The sequence below is a fragment of the Diuraphis noxia genome, unplaced genomic scaffold (assembly GCF_037042655.1).
Source record: "Diuraphis noxia isolate RWA-SAM2 unplaced genomic scaffold, SU_Dnox_SAM2 contig0004, whole genome shotgun sequence".
Classification (NCBI taxonomy): domain Eukaryota; kingdom Metazoa; phylum Arthropoda; class Insecta; order Hemiptera; family Aphididae; genus Diuraphis; species Diuraphis noxia.
Genome location: NW_028301714.1, coordinates 27,778,899 through 27,800,344, shown reverse-complemented (window position 1 = coordinate 27,800,344; position 21,446 = coordinate 27,778,899). Strand labels below are relative to the sequence as shown.

General features: G+C 27.5%; 1 protein-coding gene across 1 annotated transcript; it reads left to right on the top strand.

Moving 5' to 3' along the window:
• The first annotated feature begins 5,437 nt into the window (after positions 1-5,437).
• LOC107167743 (uncharacterized) lies at positions 5,438-8,387 on the top strand. The gene is made up of 4 exons (XM_015516918.2): positions 5,438-5,575; positions 5,723-5,878; positions 7,464-7,631; positions 7,766-8,387. The coding sequence occupies exons 1-4, from the start codon at positions 5,495-5,497 to the stop codon at positions 7,940-7,942; spliced, it is 582 nt and encodes a 193-aa protein (XP_015372404.1). The 5' UTR covers positions 5,438-5,494; the 3' UTR covers positions 7,943-8,387.
• Positions 8,388-21,446: the final 13,059 nt, after the last annotated feature.

Below are 21,446 nucleotides of genomic sequence, written 5' to 3'. Positions count from 1 at the left end.
TATATTGTCTATATCACTACCAATACATAGTCATTTTACTCATTATAAGCAAAACACTAATTTAATAATTCCTAGATTAAGAACCAGTTTAGCTCAATCAGGACCTGACTATGTATTTGTAAAATTCTGTATCAAGTTCAAAATAAACCCTCATAACTTCTATTATTTACATAATTTAAAAAAAAAAACTATTAATGACATAATTTATAATTTTAGCTTAGCATAAGTCATCTTTGTACTCTTTATTGCTGCCATTCTACTTTATTTTATAACCAATTTTATCATATCTATTCATAACTTTGTATTGTTTATTGCTTTCTTTTTATATATTAAGAATATTGTATTATTGTATGTAACTTACTAATATTAATTTAAACTTAAACTCCAACTTCCACACAGCCAACGGCTTGGAAGTGACCAACTACTGTAAATGTATCTTAATATTTTAAATGTTAAACTATATTGTTGGGAGATAAGTATATTATTATTATTATTTATTATTGTAAGAGGAATTGAACTAAGAAAAAAATTAAATGGAACTTAACTAATTAAATAATTTTATGTATATTTTGATTTTTTCAGTTAACTAAGTAAAGAAAGTTAAAATTTAAAATCACATTTTATGTTTTATAACATCAAAAAATATATAATATACTATTATTACTATTATACTCATTAATTTATAATTTTTAATTACTCATTTCACAAAATGCAACACTAGATGGTGTTGAATAACCAAATGTTTTAATAATTGAAAAATCTATTATTCCTTATTTATTTTATAATAATAATTGTAGGTATGTAATTATATCATTTGCATACAATTTACAAAGATGTATTATTTAAAATAAATTATTTTTCCCATATTTCATTGCATAGGTACTAATAACATTTACAAAAAGGTTAATTATATATTTTGCATCTGCTGTTGTGAATGAGCGTCCAATAGATTATTACATTATTACATTTCAAAACTTATAATTTTTGTAATGGCCCAAGTACTAACCCTACAGGGCCTCTATCAAATGGGTACTATTATATTTTGATACGATGATACGATAATTTCCAATAATTTGTACAATAATATTTGAACTTTAAAATAAATAAATATATTTTTCATATTTAATGGTATTAAGTTGGTATAACAGTTGAAAGAAAGTTATTGGGATTTTTACTTTTTAAGGTTGGCAGTTTTGAAATTCAAAAAATCAAAAAATTAATTTTTTTTCTTATCACTCCGGGAGAACTGGGGTATCACCGCCATGGTAATGTACACTGTGTACCTCGGGTGTCATGGCCGACTGATTCTCAATTATCGGCCCGCCGCCCAAAAGTGTCCACCTCCTGAGTCCTGATGCAACTATGATACAAAAACTACATTTTTACACAAACGTGTATCAGTTGGTTATAATATTTTTTATGACGAAGGTTTAATGCAATGTCTAATTGCGTGAAATGTGATGACAATAGAAAAAAAAATACAATTTACGTTAGGAAATAATAATTTTTTTACTACGATGCTATCATATTTGTTACAGTTGAATTGTTATTATTTGTATAGCTGATGTATGCTGGACGAAAAATATTATCTAGAATAATTAAGGTTATAGAGACATATAGTAGGTATATACCTACACAGTGTTAAATAAATCCCCGTATTAATTTATAATTACTTATTAAATTGAATTTCTAAAAATAAAGAATTATAATAATTTACCAAGTGTTTATTGAAATAATATGATTTCTTTGTTATCATAATACATTACATCATATTAAATTATAAATTATACTATAAATACACAATGTAGCTTAGTACTTTTATAATGACAGTTTGCCGAATTCATGAGTTCTAGAATTCGAACGGGGATTTATTGATTCTGTCGAGATTACCTGCTTAGGAAAAAGGTTTATATTGATTCCGCCGGACACTGTCATCCCCCCACCACCAATTGTATGTCTATTATAATTGTATGTCTATTATAAAATGTATAAATGTAACTAATTTTGATCAAATTTTATAATATTTTCATAAAATTTGGTCACATGTCTAAATTGAATAAAGCTATAATAATTATTAATTATATAATTCAAAATGAAAATGCATAATCTATATGAATATATTGTAAAATGTATAATCTACATTTTATAACATTATAATAATTATATAATTCAAAATAAAAATACATAAATGTTACTACTTTTGATCAAATTTGGTCACATGTCTAAATTGAATAAACTGATAGTAATAATTTATTGTATGTAGGTATAACATTAAAATGTATATAAGTAACTACTTTTGATAATATTTGGTCACGTATTTTAAATAAGTGAACTTAGAAACTTTCTAATTAGACTATACGTTTTAAAATACATATACAATAAGGAAGGGGGGGATGAACAGTGTCCGGCGGAATCGATGTGTAGATACTAGATATTATAAACAGTAGCCGGCGGGATCAATAAGCGGCGGAATCGATATACGCCCATTCGAACTACTCTATTAGCTTTAAGACAAATTTCTAGAAAATTTAACCATTCCAACACTAATATCGAGTCTGTCTAGCCTCCCCCCCCCCAAAAAAAAAAAAAAATAAATAAATAAATAATAATAATTATAATATTATTATTATTATTCCAGTTATTAGCAATGTTGCACATTCCATAAACAAAGTGAATATGAGTTAAAATTCTAATCCCGTCAAAAAATTGACTCTAGTTGTGCCTATGGACATAATTGATAACCTGCAATAATCCAAAATTCAGCAACCTCATTGATTAATTGAGCTAGGCACAACGCCCTGTTTAACTCCAGTTTTGGTATAGACGTATAGTAGAAACTTTCAGAGGGGTCATTCGATTTTTCACATATATAATAGATGGGCACTCCATGTATCGTCATAACCAACTAAGTGATGAATATACATGCAAGCACAATATGCTTCTTGCGATGCATCACCATTTATTGTTATTGGTTATTTTTGTTCATGATTATTGATTACTAATAATTAGTATATTTATTATTTCCTAACATACTTAAAAACATTTTTCCTGTTAAATGTATTTTTATAAATACTCTCAGGAATATTAATTTAGAATATTTATAGGTTACACTTCAAGTATGTCCACTCTAAATGTATAAATGTGTTTTATAACTAACGACGTTTATTTATTATTATACTGTTAAAATTTTTAAAAATATTGTTTTATTGTAGATATAAAGTATTGTTCCGAAAATTTTAAACGAAAAGTTTCTTCTTAAAAACGTAATGTCACGTTAATATGCAAAATGTTGAATTTTGGTAGGGGGCTGGGGGAAATGGTCTTTTTAAAATTTGACAAACGACTCTGAATTTTCACATACTTCATTTAGATATAATTATTAAGCTAACTAATAAATTTTGTGAAAAACGTGTTGTAACAATATTATAATTGTATATTATAATATTTTATATGATACCTATAATTAGGGTTACCATACGTCCGGATTTCGTCCGGACAGTCCGGATTTCAAACACATGTCCGGATTGGCGTCCGGATTTGAAAAATGTCCGGATTTTACAAAGGTAATCGTTTAACGTGGTTAAATTGATATAAAAGTTATAATAGGTGGCAGATTTTTGGGTTCACTCTATATAAATGAATAATATCTAATTTCTATTTTTATACATATTTTTTCCCGGCACGTCACGATATGCGACTACGTATTGGCTATAATTATCGTTGTTGCCATAAAATAAAAGATTAAAGTATTATCAAATAATATAGTCTTACTAAATTGTTAGTTATCTAATATTATTATATATAATACATTGTGTTAATTTAAAACCAAGCACGAACTAAATAATGAACTAATAAAAATTATTATGTAACACATTTTATAACATATTTAACCTAATTTATAGATCTAAATAAAATTGTATTAATGAAAGAACAATTTTTTTATTTTTTATTTTACCCCCCCCCCCCAAACAGAACTGATGTCCGGATTTGGTCCAAAAACATTATGGTAACCCTACCTATAATGCATTAATATCAACTGCACACCGATACAATAATATTAACTATTAACACAAATACACATACATACAATTATAAGGCCTATGGCCAAGACACATAATTAATGTTAATGAAAGTTAATTAATTATTTAATTTAAGTTAATTAATTAATTAATGAAAGTTAGTTTACAATGCTCCTTAAACCACAATACACTACCAGCGCTGAATTCCGTAGAACTACGATACATTGTTACTACTTTGTAAGTAATATTATTTTTAGCACAATAAACCTAAATTATAACTTAAATAGAATCCTTTTTATTTAAATATATTTTAAGATTCTGATACCTTATATCTCCCAGCTATGCCGCTATGGTAATTGTATCTATAGAGCACTACCACTCTTACTGGGTATCTTATATTTAACTGGTCGTTTTAACTGGTGGTTGACCACGTTACAATGTCAAGTCATTTTTTAGTCAATGTCAATATTATGTTTTAAATCAAAATTGAAGGAAATGTTATGATGCATCGAGTGGTAAGTGATAAGGTTATTATACCATGGAATCTAATAATTATCATGTTATAAATTATTTTGACGTGAGAAATGAGTCAAATCTAAAACAGTTAAACGATCATAATACATTTTTATTGTCTTCTAAAAAATCAGCACTTTTGACTTGACAAGTTTTTCACAAAAAATACCGTCTAATCATATCTGTTGGTCGACTATTGAAAATAATCAGTTTCGTTTCTGTTTAGTTTAAGTTGAAATGTTCTCAAATGTTTCCGTCAAAAATGGCCAAGTATTTTTCTGATAGGTATATAAATAACCTTAACAACTATTCGCTTTACTTCAAATATATATATATTTAATAGCTGTTACTCAATTATACTTTTATATTAGAATAATATTATTTGCCAAAATTATAAAATACAATACAGAATTATATACCATAGTAATAACTAATAATGATCTTATTATCAATAACCAATACCAACACAGTGTAGAAACAATGAAAAATCGATTTTCGTGACTCGTGAGCCGAAACAAAATGCATGCGTGAACTGCCTCAAACACCCTATATATGTAAAAACCGAAGCTACAACCACACATGGAATCTCAATCAATCTATTGATATAACTTTTATAGTAAACTGATAATAACTTAAAATAAGTCTATTGAAAACGAACGAACGAACGAACAAACAAACGTTCAATTGTATAGAATAGATTATTGAAACTTATTAAGCTTATATTATGTACCAAATAGTTAACATTTGAAAGATAACAATTTCCGGGGAAGTTAAATTATAGTTTTCCTGTTTATTATAATTAGTAATATGAATACCACTAGCAATATTTAGAGGTTATAACTCAAGCATGTCAACGACTATAAATATTCTAACTCATGTCTGTTATTCATTGTCACTTTTGATAACTTATATAACACCTACTCTATAATTGTTGAAACTTGAAATTAAGTATAAAAAACAAAATGATAATACAAATGTTTGTAGTAATCGGATTTTTTTCTTTGTCTCAATCAAAATACAGTTTTATGCCAAATTTGCCTGTGGTAAGTTAATTTGATTGACATGAATGTAATATAACATATTTTCCAAGATCGTTATTGATATACATAAATATTAATTAATAAATTAGATTTATACAAAAGTTTACTTGTACCATATTAAATTATTAAATATAATATATCTTTATGCAGGGAGAATATCGTGTGGTGTTTGAAAAATTGTATCCTTGTGAACCAACAAAAAACTATTCAATTCAATTGAATATTTATTTTAGTAAAAAGACTTCAAGTTTAACAGAGATGAAAGGGAATATAACATCTTTAATAGATCTTGACGATACACTTACAGTAAGTAATAAGTACATAATGAATGATTCAACTTTAAAATAATGCAATGAAACTTATAAAAAACGAAGCTTCAACAACGAAAAAAAATTCTCACTGTAGATCAATGTGTTTAATAGAATCTGTAATTGCCATTTGGATTAATGAATTCAATAGAATGATGTGATGGTGAATTAAAAATTAAAAATTGATAGTATTGATTTATTGTTGAATTTGAATCAATAATTATAAATGTATAAAAACATTGTATACCAATAATAATTTAAGAATGAATACGTTCTACCGGCCTACATTACATTTGTTCTGACCTTTTTAAAACTATTGTGAATTTTTAACCTCTCAAAAGTACAAACTAGAGCCAATTTCCAACTAAAAAATTTACTGGAATTAAAAATCTATGCAATAATTCTTATAGAAAAAATAATTAGTGACAGAAAGAATATATATGTATGTACTATACTTTGTAATTTTCCAGATTGTCCTAATTAATGAATACATTTTATCGTTCCGCTAGGATCTAAAATAAAAATACAAATACTTAATGTAGTACTGGTTCAAAATTTTTAAATATTGATTAGAATAAATATAATTTTATTTGTCAGGTAATTTTGGAACACCTTGATTTAAAATATAAATTCCTGACAGACTGATTCATAATCAACATACAGCCGAACTACGAACCGATTAATTTAATATTTTTAGGGAATTTATAGTTTATACATATAATACTGATAATACTATGTACAGGCTTATAAGAAATACATTTTGAGAATTCGCATTTTAAACTAAGTATTAAACAGAATTCGGGCACTATACATATAATATAATATGTATATATATATAATATATTATAGTACCACAGGCCCACAGCTCACTTAGAGTTCATAAATGCGCAGCATATGGTGCACAAAAAAATTAGTACTGCCTGTCATGTTCCGAACGTCATTTTTTTTTTTTATAGTATCCTATCTAAATAATTCATAATTTTTTGAAATATCAAATTATTCATAACATGGGTGCAATTTTTATTTTATTATTTTATATAATATTAAAACTACACACATTTTTACCTAACCTAACCTAACCTAACAGTATAACGTTAAAAACCATTGGTTATAATGATGGTTATAAGCAACAAATCACGCATGATCTTCACGGAGGCTTTTGCTTATTTTTTGTGCCATATATGCCTTTTATAGTCGATAAAGGTATCCCATATTGGCCATATTTCCATTAGTTAGATCATAAAGAGTCCATATTTTATTTATATTAAATGACTGATATCACTTATTTTGATCAATGATCAAAGAAAAATCGACTAAAAATAACTGTCGGTATTAAATGTGTAAAAATATTTATTTTTTTAACTAAACATATTATAAATTGTGTTAATAATTATAGAGTGTTGTGTATACATTGATTACTACTTACTAGCTAAGTGAATGAAGTTCTTAAGCACCAGTGAACATATTATAATAGGTAGTTATGGTCCATGAGCTAGAAAAATAATAATTTCCACGTGAATAATTTCTATTGATTACCTTAGCTAAAGTAATATAGTATTGTATACATCAATATATTTATGTAGCTTGATATAAACGTTGCGTCTTGGGGTTCAATTGGTGGTTGGAAACCAAATTCTATGGTTTACATAACGAAAAAGGCATGTAGTGCTTTTAAAAATGTCGGAGGAAATGCATGGTTTTCATTTCTTAAAGGATTCAACATTCCGACCAACAACTGTCCTCTGCCAGCGGTAAAGTATAAAAATATCAAAAATAAAAATTGAAAGTATTATTGTTTTTAAAATAAAAACACTAAACAGTGTGTCCACTTCATTATCAAGTAGGTATTATGTATTTTTAACAATTGAACTCTACATTTGTATAGGGCACTTATAGTTCATCAGGGATTGACTCGAAGAAATTTGAAGATCATAACTTTCCTAAAGTTTATTTTTACGGAAAATACAAAATGGTGTATAATGTTAAAAATACAAAAAATATGGTCGTTTTCTGTGAAGTGGTAGAGTATACTCTTATACGACCATGGGAAGTAGCGATTTGAGTAAATTGTACAAAATAAGTATAGGTACAAAGTGTAACAGAACGATCTAACAAATTATATTGGCAACTTTGTTCTGACCAATATTTAAACATTTTTTATTTGTATTTTATAGATACTTGCACTAAAGTACACATGCTCAGTACAATATATTTTAATTTAATTTAATCAAATTTATTTGAGGAAAAATTATAAAAAGCTAATATATAATCTATCTTTAAAAAATTATGAAATTAATTAATGAATTAATTTATTAACACCAGAATTTGAGTTGATTGAGGTGAAAAGAAAAAGCTTGGTTTAGAATAATGCACTAAAACATAAAATATTAACACAATAATAACGTTTGTTGAATTTTGGGAAACATACTCGTTTTTTAAGGTATATAATATATCAATTTATCATACTTATTATTATTACATATAACATAAACTTAAAACTTATTACCATGAACTAATATATTATATCATTAATATCATCAATTTAAATGTAAAGATTGAATTATAATCGTAAATAATATAGGTATTTGTAATAGCACCTGGTGTGCTGAAACATTTTTAAAGAATGAATAAAAAAAAAAATTTAATTATACAATTTTTTTACGATCTTTGTGTGGTGAAATGAAGATGGATGGATGTTGGATTGTTCGGGCTCCCGTATTTTATACATTGTGCACTATGCCACTATTGAGAATCAAAATATATGAATCTACGTCACCCAGTTAGCAGTTTGTGTGTTGTGTCCGAAATAATAATTAGGTACTTATTTTAATACCAAAAATTAAATTTAATGCTTGAAAACAAATTTATGTGTGACTCTTCCGGTGAAAATTAGCTGTGTGCTGCACCAATGCACCATAATATGTAAAGTGCAGATGTGCAGTAGGTACACGTACACCATCTACGAAGAAACAGCTATCTTCATCCGTCTTCATTGTCTTCATCTCGCTTCGAAATAAAACTTGAAAGTATCGAGTTATTTTATGAGAATAACCTGAACGAAATTAATTATGCAAGTATATATTTTATATTTTTTTATGTAATGAAGTTATTAAAACCACTAATCATATCCAGAGTTGAACATTATCTAGATAAATTATCTAAATAAATGATCTAGGTAAATAATTAATTATCCTTTATCTTATCTAAATAATAAGCAAAATTAGTTATCTGGTGAATTATCTTAGATTAATTTAATTGTTGAGTTATCTATTGCAATTCATCTAGATAAGTAAATATATTTATTAAAAAAATTAAAAAATTGAACTTGAAAATGAAAAACCCATGTCAATTAATGCAGAACAAAATGAAAAACGTAAAGTATACGTAGTAATTTTCCATGCCAGCTATTTGTGTTATTTCTAAGTTCTAATTATATCCGTCCGATATTATAATATATTTATATACGGGCTACGGCCGAATATATTGCAACGGTGTGTCGTCGTGTCGTCGTGTAGACCATAAGCCATAATATAATATCTATATGGATAATATTATTATGAGCACAACACATAGAGCAATATTACTATATGGCACAACACTATACCGTAAAGTATACAACACACTACACAGACACAATTACACAACAATTATTATATTATATTGAGTAGCTCGCATAGTGACAGTGGCGTATTTACGGGGGGGGATATGGGGGATAGATCCCCCCCTTGACCTTTTTTTTTTTCCTAGGTAGCTAAGTTGTCTCATTTTCTCTAATATTCTTAATATGATATAATTATAAGTGAAATTACTTTCAAGCATGTATGTTCTAGTCGTGGTAATTGTAGTAATTGTACCGCTCTGATAGTCTGATATACTAATCGCCACTAATCGTTGGCGGCATGTACGACTATCAGGCAACAATAACTATACCTATATTATGGTGTACTGTATTTTGTACGTTTCTGCGAATTATTTTTCATGCAAGAGTGTTTATAATAAACCCGATAAGCAATCGGTAAACAAAACAAAATGACAGTGATGTATCTATAACGGTAATGTTAGGTTCTATTTTCATCTGTTCAATTCTACATTTCTAAATATAAATATAATCAACATAAATTAATGCAGATTTCCCGAAATACCCGAAATGGTATAGTTGTATAATAATGTAAATGTAGTTTTATATTAATAAATCCATATGGATTATAGACTATGTAATAACTAATAAGTAATAATAGTGTGTACAAATTCAATATACCTATTACTATATTAGTAGTGTACACTGTATATTATTAAATAGTTCCGTATAAAAACTATTTTAACTAAAAATATTACTCCATTTCCATAAGTATTATATAAATTGTAATGTTTTGTTTTTTACAATTATAATATACAAAGAATGCATTTTATTAAAACTAAGTACTTATTGCTTATTTCCCAAATTTCCATACATAAATGTACATATTAATATTGTTGTTCAATATTTATATTGGAGGTACCTACAATGTTTTTCTTTTGATACAATCTGACTTAATTATAAACTTAAAATATAATTTATCAAATTAATAATGAAGATAAGTTTCATATTATAAAAATGATGATAAAATCTACACATTGGACCCAACATTCACAAATAAAAATACGATTTACTTTCTGACAAAAATAAATAAAAATAATTATCAATCAATGAAAATGAATCTTAAAATTGTATTCAAATTATATATTATAATTGTTGAATAACATATTTTAATTATTACATCAAAGTTAAGTTTATTTTATTTTATTTTTTAATTATAAATTGATAAACAAAAAAAAATGTAGATCAATATTAATGTGATTAAAAAATTTATCTTTTTTTTATCCAGATAAACAGTGTTTCATCTTTTATCTTTACCTACATAATTTAGATTTTAACTATTTTTTATCTTTATCTAGATAAATTTTTAGTTGTCTGTGTGCAACACTGATCATATCTGACGAATGTAATTTTCCGTAGATGATAGATTAGATATAGATATTAATAATATATTAATATGATATATTCATTATGCATAGATTTATAGAGTAATAGATACTTACTCACCTATGTACTAATTTTTTTTTGCTTATAGATTCAATGTATTTAGCAAATAATAATATACGAAACTGTTTTTTTTAATTATAATTGTATCTATAACAAAATGGGGAATTTCAATCATTATTTTTTAATTAAAATATCTCATTTTTTTAAAATTTGACATACCAAGTTGACAGTTGTACTCAGTGGCGCAATTTCAGTTTTTTAATAGGATTTCCAAGATTAATCTTGATTAAATTTAAGCAGGCCAAATTTTTTTTCGTCAGGCCACTTTTTCTTCAAAATAGTAAATACAGATATTGTTTATGTGTAAGTCGCTTGTGTGGAGTTAAACTCTTAAAGGATATAATTAAATGAATTCAAAATTCAAATTATTCATTAATAAATTTGTTTGCATTTTGGTACAGTAACCTATACTATTGCAATTTGTTCCAAATAAAATTAATATATTATAATAAATAAGAATACAATATTCTATACGGTATACATTAGGTATTGTTTTTAAAAATATAATTATGCTATTCTACCTTTACCTTTTACTTATTAGTTTAGAAAATCTATCAACTGCTTCATCTAAGTTTACTTTGTTAGCATCTTCTTTTTCTTCAGCTATGATTATTAAATCGCTTAATCGTTCGTCACCCATTGAAGATCTAAGATAAGTTTTTACTCTTTTGAGTGAAGAAAAAACCTATCATTTGATACAGCACTCACTGGAAGATAGTGTTTAAAAAAAAACGATTGAACCCTGTCGGCGCATAATAAATTGTAATTCAGGCCAATAAGACACAGAAAAAAATAGGGGAGCCTATGCGCTACCCCAAATGGCGCCCCTGATTTTACTGAATATGAACTTAACTGGAATTTTTATAAATTAGGTAGTAGCATCAATCACAGTCGTCATTAGAATTGTATGCAAACGTCTTTTATGTTTCTAAAAAACTTTCAAACACATTAGTTGGATGTTGAATTAACTGAACGCCACCATTTTTCCTGTAGTTGCCTTTCGAATAAGTTGGTTACCTACTCCACGTGATCTTAAATTATATTTTGCTTTTTCGTGTCTCCATAAGGCATAAACACTCAATTGTTTGTGTTTAACTGTTTGAGCACTTCTTTGCGGGCTTATAAAGTTCTCTGGTTAACAGTTTAGTGATGAAAATTGTGATATTTCTTTGTTTGATGTAAATGTATTAAAAATAGAATGGGAAAATGTATAGATAACTTTATTAATATAGATAGCATACGGCATGTGTACCGAATAAATAAAATATAATTATTATGCATATCAAGAAAATAATAACAATGGTATTTTGTTACGTAAAGGACAACATTTTTTTTTAACTAGTTAGTTTTATTTAAAACAGTGGTGAAGTCACAATTTGGCGGTCGGACTTATAGTTTCGAAGTTAAACTAGTTAAAGCCGTTGGAAGTTTGACGTTAACGGTATATTGGCGACTGGCGTACTATCCCTCAATTAGTTATAACTTATAATCCTCGCTCTTACCTAACAAGCAATCGATATTGAGTTTTTAATATTTTTAATATTAATTATTAAATTAATATAGAATATAGTATCTGAGGGTATTGAAAATATTACATAAGTAATAATATATTATAATTTATAAATATTAATATTGAAATTAATCGCCTACGCATACCTACGTCAGTGGTGTATTTTGGAGGGGTCAAGGCAGTGTTGTAAAGTATTTGAGTAAATGTATTTGTATACTTTTATAGTATTTAGAATACTGTTTAAATACTTTTTGGTTTAAGTATTTGGAAATTATTTTAGATACTGTCTTGGACGTATTTGTATTTGAAAATCAAATACTTTTATACTAACATTTTTGAAAATTCAAACACAAATTATTTGTCAGTTGTCACATATTTTAAATTCTGGGCGGAGCGATGAATGTATTGATTTTACCATTATGTGTGTTTTTATTTTTATTATTATTTTTTTTTTTTTTTTGTATCTGTCATCACGTTTTGGGGCAGTAAAAGTGCTTCGATTTTTGACTTCAGTACCTCGTTCGATCAGAAAGTGAATCAAGTTGGTACTTTGGGGGGTCAAAAGTGAAAAATTCTTAACACTTTTCTAAATAATCGGGATAAACAAACTAAAAATTAAGGAAAAAACGGGAATTTTTACGCACACTCATTTTTCGACAACATCGATTTTGGTTTTTGATGTAACTTTAAAACAAATGACCATAGATACATGAAATTTTCACCTAATGTTTATATAAGTATATTATAATTACCACGCAATTTTCAAAAATTTTCGACTGAAGTTGAACTATTCATAGGCATTTGAAATTTTCGAACATTATTAGTTTTTTTTAAAATTAATATCAATAAAAATGTATTTGTTAAGCAGAAAAGCTTGAAAATTTAATACAAGGCTCTTAACATATTTTTACAATAGCAGTTGAAAAATAAAAGAAATTCATAGTCACGTTTTTTTTTTATAAGCATTCAAAGTTTGAATTTTGACAAAATACGTAAAAATCACGAAAATTCACAAATTATTTTAAGCTAGAAATTCATAAAAAATTTTCTTTTTAAATCTAAGATTTGAAAATTTAATACAAGATTCCTTAAAAGTTTTTCAATCTTTATCATAAATAAAAAGTCCACCGGAAATTCAAATTAAATTTTATGAGCATTTGAAATTTAAATTTTTACAACATTGGATTTACACTTTTAGCGATTTCCTTATTTTGGTGTAACTCTAAAACAAATAACCACAGATACTTGAAATTTTGACTGAATTTTTTTTAACAAGCATTCAAAGTTTGAATTTTGACAACATACGTAAAAATTACGAAAATTCACAAATTATTTTATGCTAGAAATTCATAAAAAAATGTTCCTTTTATAGCTAAGAATTTTAAATTTTATATAAGGCTCCTAACATATTTTTACAATAGCAGGTGAAATATAAAAGAAATATATTGGCACAATTTTTTTTTACAAGCATTCAAAGTTTGAATTTTAACAACATATGTAAAAATTACGAAAATCACGAAAATTCGGAAATTATTTTAAACTAGAAATTATTAAAAAATTTTCTTTTTAAATCTAAGATTTGAAAATTTTTAATAATCTATAATATATCTTAGGCAGATAAACCGTCTTCGCTCAGAATCGTTTTTCGTATACAATGATATAATATCATTGGATTCAAATTTAATTCCATCCATTACAGTAACCTACTAGTAACCTACTGTACAGCAGGGCGACATCCACGACTTACCCGCTTTTTTTTTTGCAAATTGTTATAGTATTTTTTTGTTCATAAATGTTGAATGTGATTATATTACAAAATATCAATATAATATATAATTAATATATAATATAATATATTATTATATTATAATATATTATATATTGATTAAATATACTAATAATATTATACTATATAATAATATTTAATCAATGTATAATATATACGAGTATATAATATACTCACTTTCAACCGAATAGTTGTTATAATCAGTAATCATTATTAAAAAGTAAATATCATTCTACATCTCTCTCTCCTCAAAGTTACTATATAAATTATAGTAGATATACCTAATATTTTCTCTAACACAGACATTTTTGTGATATTCCTACATGAGAGAGAAACACCGTGGAATATTATCATTTCTCACTATTTAATGTAACAAGTTTTATTTATTTAAATTTTTCAGTGTACATTAAAAAAAATAGTACAACTATTTCTAATAATACCTAATTGAAAGTAACAAAAAAATTTTAAATTAGTAATTACAAAATTAAAATATTAATTAATTAAATAAATAATATTAATTTGACGAACTGACTAATAGAAAAGTAAAATAAAAAAAGCATTTAAATACATTCCAAGTATTTGTATTTGTATCTTAGATACTTTTTCTTAAAAATATTTTAAATGTATTTTAAATACTTTTTGAATGGATGAATTATCTGTAAAAGTATGTTTTACAAGACTGGGCCAAGGAGTGCAATTGCCTCAGATGACATTTTTTTGGACGCAGTCAATTTAACGGTAAGTTTTTTTTTTTTTTTTAAATAGATGTAAAAAATAAAATAAAAATGTTATTTAAACTTTTTTATAGGCAAATCAATGTCAATACAACGTGATATTAACATCACACAATCACAGCTATGTTGTGAAATTAATTTCCACATTTCGTAATCAGCGCATGTATATCTTAGAGTAACTCTATACATGACTGGAAAGGGCGAAAGGCATAGATAATATATAATGGATAGGCCATCCCTGTACTAAACACCCATGGAGCAGCGTTCCCGAAGTTTCAGTATTATGTTCCATCTATACCATTGTTACTATTTATAGTAACCAATAGGTAACCATTTTGACTTATCATTACCTACTAATAATTGTTATCAAACAAATTTTTATAAGCAAGGTAGATTGATAAATACATGAACAATTATCGGTCATAGAGTAATATTATAATATTACTCTATGTTATCGGTACACTTGCAAACAAATTAAAAGACTCAGCCAAAACTTCACATCCTCCACACAAAAAACCATGACGCTCAAACTCTATTGAACAAATAATAATTAAGCTAGATGAAACATTAGGTACTACCTGCAAAAATTGCTTTTGAAAACATACCAAACTTAAAAACTAACTTCAACCAACTTAAATATAGTTAACTAGTTAATACTCACTAATATAGAAAACTCACTTACCGAGCAAAACCCCTCCGTCCGAAAATTAAAAGCCTATGCATCAAGAATAGACTCACGAGGCTAACCAACTTCTCGATGTGACTCTTGGCCAACTCCGCCGACCTTTCCTAAACTCAATAAGACAATAACTATAATTCACAAATATTACAATCATTGCATAAAGTACCTTATAATTAATAACCTAACTATAATACAGTGGAATATAAATAGCTTTATCAAAAAATGATAAATATATTGTCAAATATCATCTGCAAATTGCAATGGTAATTTATTTGGCTTTATAAAAAACTTCCTTACTGACAGAACCTTTCAAGTGAAATGTAATGTCAAACTGTCAAAAATATATGTACAATAATCTAACGGAGTACCACAAAGATCTACACTATCGGTTTCGTTATTTTTACTAGCGATTAACGATATACCTCAAGTTTTACAATCTCCTATTAAGTGTACACTATTCGCCGATGACTTCAATATTTTTTGTAGGAACTTCAATCCAAATAGAACCATAAACTACCCGTAGGAAGCAATATTAGCACTACAAGCCTGGACATGGGTCTCAGGTTTCTCCTTTTCAGTTGAAAAATCTTAATGTACCTTTTTCACCAATAAAAGAATATTGGTAATATCACCGTGACAATGAAAAATATCCCTATTCCAAAGAAAAACTAGGTGTTGACCAGTGGCATAATTTGTAAAAAAAAAAAAAATTAGATACATATAATAATTATGTAAATCCACTTAGATGCGTTTAAATTTACACGTTTTTGTAAAATCCTGGCTTTGCACCTAGTAGTAAGCTATTATTATTAATACAATTTTCATTTTATCCATACTATTTTCATAATAAATTATATTTATTATTTATTACAAAATACAATATCATATATAATTGCAAATATCAAAATTTGATTTTATCATTTTATACTATTTTACATTATTTTTATAAATAATTTTATTTATTATTTGTATATTTATCTCCCCTATTTTACAGGCTATATATTGCAATCGTGTATATATTAACATGTGAGGGTAACTGGTACATTTGATTGAGGGCAACTGGTACATTTTGTTCTAGGTAATTTGGATTTTGGAGGGAATTGGTATAAAAAAGGTACTTTTGGGGGGCAACTGGTACATGCCCGAAAAACTCCATTAAAATATTAGGCATACTGTTCAATTCTAGAAAAACGTGGATATCTCATCTCAAGACTATTCAAAAAGATTCGCGGATAATGATTAATATCCTTGAATGTCTGGGAAAGTGACTCTTCTAGTCTATTACATAAATAAAAAGCTCTGATTCTTACTAAACTCCAATTTAATTCTTTCCTATTTATAGATACTAAGACATCAGCATTTAAAACAATCAATACTGAGCACAACACAGGACTAAGGCTTGTCACCGGAGTCTTTCGCTCCAGTCCTATTCCCAGCGTGCTTAATACAGCCGACGTAGCCCCCCATCAGGAGACTTCATAGCTCCATGCTACTCACAACCAGACACTTCCAAAATAGCCTCAAGGTATCGAAACAGACCGCAGACACCTTAAAGGACATTCTATTCCCACATATGGACGTTATAAAAAACGAAATTATACAGACGCCTGCAGCTTGATTATTAAAAAACTACATAAAGAGCGAATAAGTAAATTTTCGAAGAAAAACACCTTACCTATAACTAACAGTCAACAACTTACTTCAATCATCTTCGATTTCCACGATTATACAAAAATACTCACCGACGGCTCCAAAATGAAAAACGGTGTCGGAGCAGTGGTAGTATTTCAAGATCATGTCACCATGCTGAGGGTCCTGAGACTACCTAATTTTAGCTCCATATACACAGCTAAGCAGTAGCAATTGTCTTTGCCTTGAACCTCATGAAAACAAAACGTATACAAAATCAATAATCCTATCAACGAGGAGTATTGAAAACTTTTCCAACCCAAACGAGATCACCAGGAAAATATATAATCAACTCAACGTCCTTACTCGATCTAGCTATTTAGTCACCTTAATTTGGATTCCTAGCCACAACCAAATCTCGGTAAATGAAAAAGCTGACCAAAAAGCTCGTCAAAGGTAATTCTCTGATACTATTAGGCTAATAAATAGTTTCACTCTTCACGACGCTAAATCTATATCAAAAATAATCCCAAACAATATATATAGCTAAGGCTATGGAAACAAGGTACCTCAAAACTAAATGAAAACAAAAATACCATCCACACATGGCCTTCTCCACCGGACTTCTCAAGAAATATGGAAACTGCAATACATAGAATGTGTATAGGACACAGGTCGCTAACATACCAGTACTTGATGAAGCAAAAAGACCCATCCATATACGCCAGTTGCGATACACTCCTATCCTATATCAATCAAACAAGTTATATCCAAATGCCGTTTCTATGAAACAGACAAACGAGAAGCTGGGGTATCAAATATCATATCGGAAGTTCTCCATCCAGATACCATAAGTCATATGATGACTTTTTAAAATGAAACCAATCTTATAAATAGTTTATGATCTGTCCTTGTTTATATAGTATGTAAATACTGTATCTTTAAACATTGTAAACCTTAAACTCCTTGTATGCCAATGGCCATAGACGCCAAGAATTATTTATTTAAATTTAAAAAAAAATTTATTCATTATTATAATATTAAGGTAAGACTTAAGAACAGAGATATAAAATATATTTAAACAGTTAACTTAGCAATATACGATAAAAGGTATCTTATAGTTGACAATTGGTTTGAGATTGAGACACAGAGCCGTCTTTAGATACGATCGACGAGTGCGACGGCACAGGGCTCCAAAATAAGGGAAACGGCGCGCGGTTGTCTGTTTATGTTTAAAGTTTTAAAAAGAGGGTAAAGGGTTCCGAAATAATACTTGCACTAAGCGCTAATAAAGATATATTAAAATTTTAAGTAAATTGCAATACAACTTTCATCTTATAAGCAGCCCAGAATAGATAGAGTTAATATTTAGTATTGACGGTATTGAGCAATTTAGTATTTTACGTTATTGATGTAATCATGTAATAACTAATAATTATAGTATGACAAACCCGTTAAGGCGCCTGCATGCCAAACTTAAAATGTATACAACGCTCCAGTGATGGCGTAGATGGCGAATTAAGTAGATAGGGAGTTTAGACGATTTGAAAAAGTTAGCAATTACTATTGATTTATCAATACCTATAAATATTTTGTAAAACTGATTTAAGTATAATAAATACTATATCTAACATTTCTTAAAGTTTTTAGTTTTATAAAACCATTTTTAAGGATTATTTTATCAACTCAGAAACTACTCAGTAGAATTTTGATTTAGATACATCAAAATTTACAAAAATATCCGCTTAATAAATTTCAGTAGGTAAAAGAAAGGTGGTTCTCAATTGGAAAATAGAAGTTGGGTATCGCCACAGGAACTTACCTTAACCTAACCTTAAGTAATACAAAAAATATCAGAAATTTAAAAATATGGTCTTTAAGTTTACTTAAAAATTCTAAAAATCAGAATTTGAATAAATGCGTACTATTTGAAAGAAAAATGGGGGTGAGCATACTTAAAAAATCACCTTGTATACATACTAACTACCTATATTTTTATAGAAACATTATTGAGTCTGAGTAAATTTTGTAAATTATTATTACCTATTTACTACCTATTATAGTTTATTAATGATTATTGTGCATATTTTTTAAATATTAAAAATGCTATGTAGTTTTTCATTTTAAGGTGCCACGTTTTACTGAGGAAAAAACTGTGGGTCAGCTGATCTCCCAAACCCCTGCCTAGGTATTATGCATAAATAATAATATAAAAACAACAATAAGTTCAATTTATAAAAACAAGAATTAAAGATATAATATATTATATTACTCTAGTAATTACTAATTTGGCAATTTTTTCTTTTTCAAATTCATTTTTTGATATTCTATGTTTGAAAACTGTCTCATCCTTTTTGTAATGTAATACCTGATGATATGAACATTATGATTTCATTTTTATGTTCATCACACAAAAATGTTAGGAAACTGGTATTATTTTCTAAAAATCATCAATTGTATCCTAAAATACAATAGGCATAGTACAATACTCAGAGACAGAATTTTCTATTGCTGATATAATATTATGAAAATGTTCATTTGGGTTTATTAGTTTTCCTCTAAATTGGTAACAAAAAAATATAAAATATATGACCATCATAAAAAAATAATATATAAATATATAATATAATAGTAAATACTGATAATGTTTAAAGTTGAAGAATTTTAATCCTCAGAATAGACTAAGATAATCATTTATATATTAATAGTAATATATAGACATATAGTCAATCCTGCTTAATAGGAAAATATTGTGTGAGGTGGTTTACAGGGGCTTAGTCCCCCCAAAAGTCCGTTTTAATTGTGCATAATCATGGCCTCCATGAAACTAATTGATTTCTGTGTATAACATATATGCATACAAATTACAATATATCTTAGACTGAGTTATTTAGTACCTATAAAATATATCGTATAGGTACATATAATTTCAGGAAATGAAATTAGATGTTTAGATACAAGATATATATATTATATATATATATATACAGGGGCGTCATTTGAAGTTAAGTCATGGGGTAGCAACAGTGGAAACCCTGAGAGGGAAGAGCTACTTAGCTATAGCCCTCCCAACATTGACCATGTGAAATCTTAAAAAAAAACTTTTCAACATTAAACTACCTAATTAATCAAATGAATTATTCATTAAGATTTTTTTCTGTAGTAGAAATAGATTTTTCTAAATAGTAGTAATATAAAAATATTATACTTGTAGTGATTTTGTAATGAAAAAAAAAACAAGAAAATTGTATTTTTTTTTCCTAAATTACTCATATTTGGTACTGGTTCGTAGGGTAGCATAACTATTAAATTGCTACTCCTATACAAATGGTGGTGTAGCAATTGCTACCCCGTAATGACACCCATGTATATAAAATATATAAATATATATAACAAGTCTAAATTGAATTATTGTCTGTAGTCGTCTATACAGTTGCAATGTTGAATATTATTGTAAAATAAATATCACATTTAATTATTTATAGGCTTATAGCATTTGCCAATAGATGGCACAGTAGTCGCTGTCGTCGTCGTACCGGCGTCACAATAGGAAGCCATTGTATCTATTCTGCGAGGAAGCGCTGTACATTTAAAATGTACCTAACCAAAATTTGGTCTAATCGTTTAATAGTGTAAATCCAGCACTCTGCCGACTCATTCGTTTCTAGTCCTGTATTTCCATGATAGTCCGTGTTTTTTTTATAGTTATATAGTACAGACTGTAAAAATAATAGTCCAATAGAAGCGCTAGTACCAACATTGGGATTGATATTCCACGACGTTTTCTCATAGCTCGTTAAGCAAGTAGGCAACCATACAACAGAATTCTGTGACCATACTATTTAAAATCGTGGTGTGACGTAAGCATTTCGCCAACCGGGTAACCGAGCAGCGGAGTAGTGGTCGAGTCACCGGCGTCGGTTATGCGACTGTGGCGGTGGTGGACCAATGAAAAACTGCTAAATGTTTTCCATCACAGTACTCGGCTGGCGGAGGGTGGATGCGTGTTTATTTGAAGACTTGTATATTGCTGACGTACATATCGTATATAATTTTATCATGCTCATTATTTTTATAGTCTTACCTTATTATACATAACCCTTAACGAAGTGACCACAGAACAATAATAATATGTGTTCTAT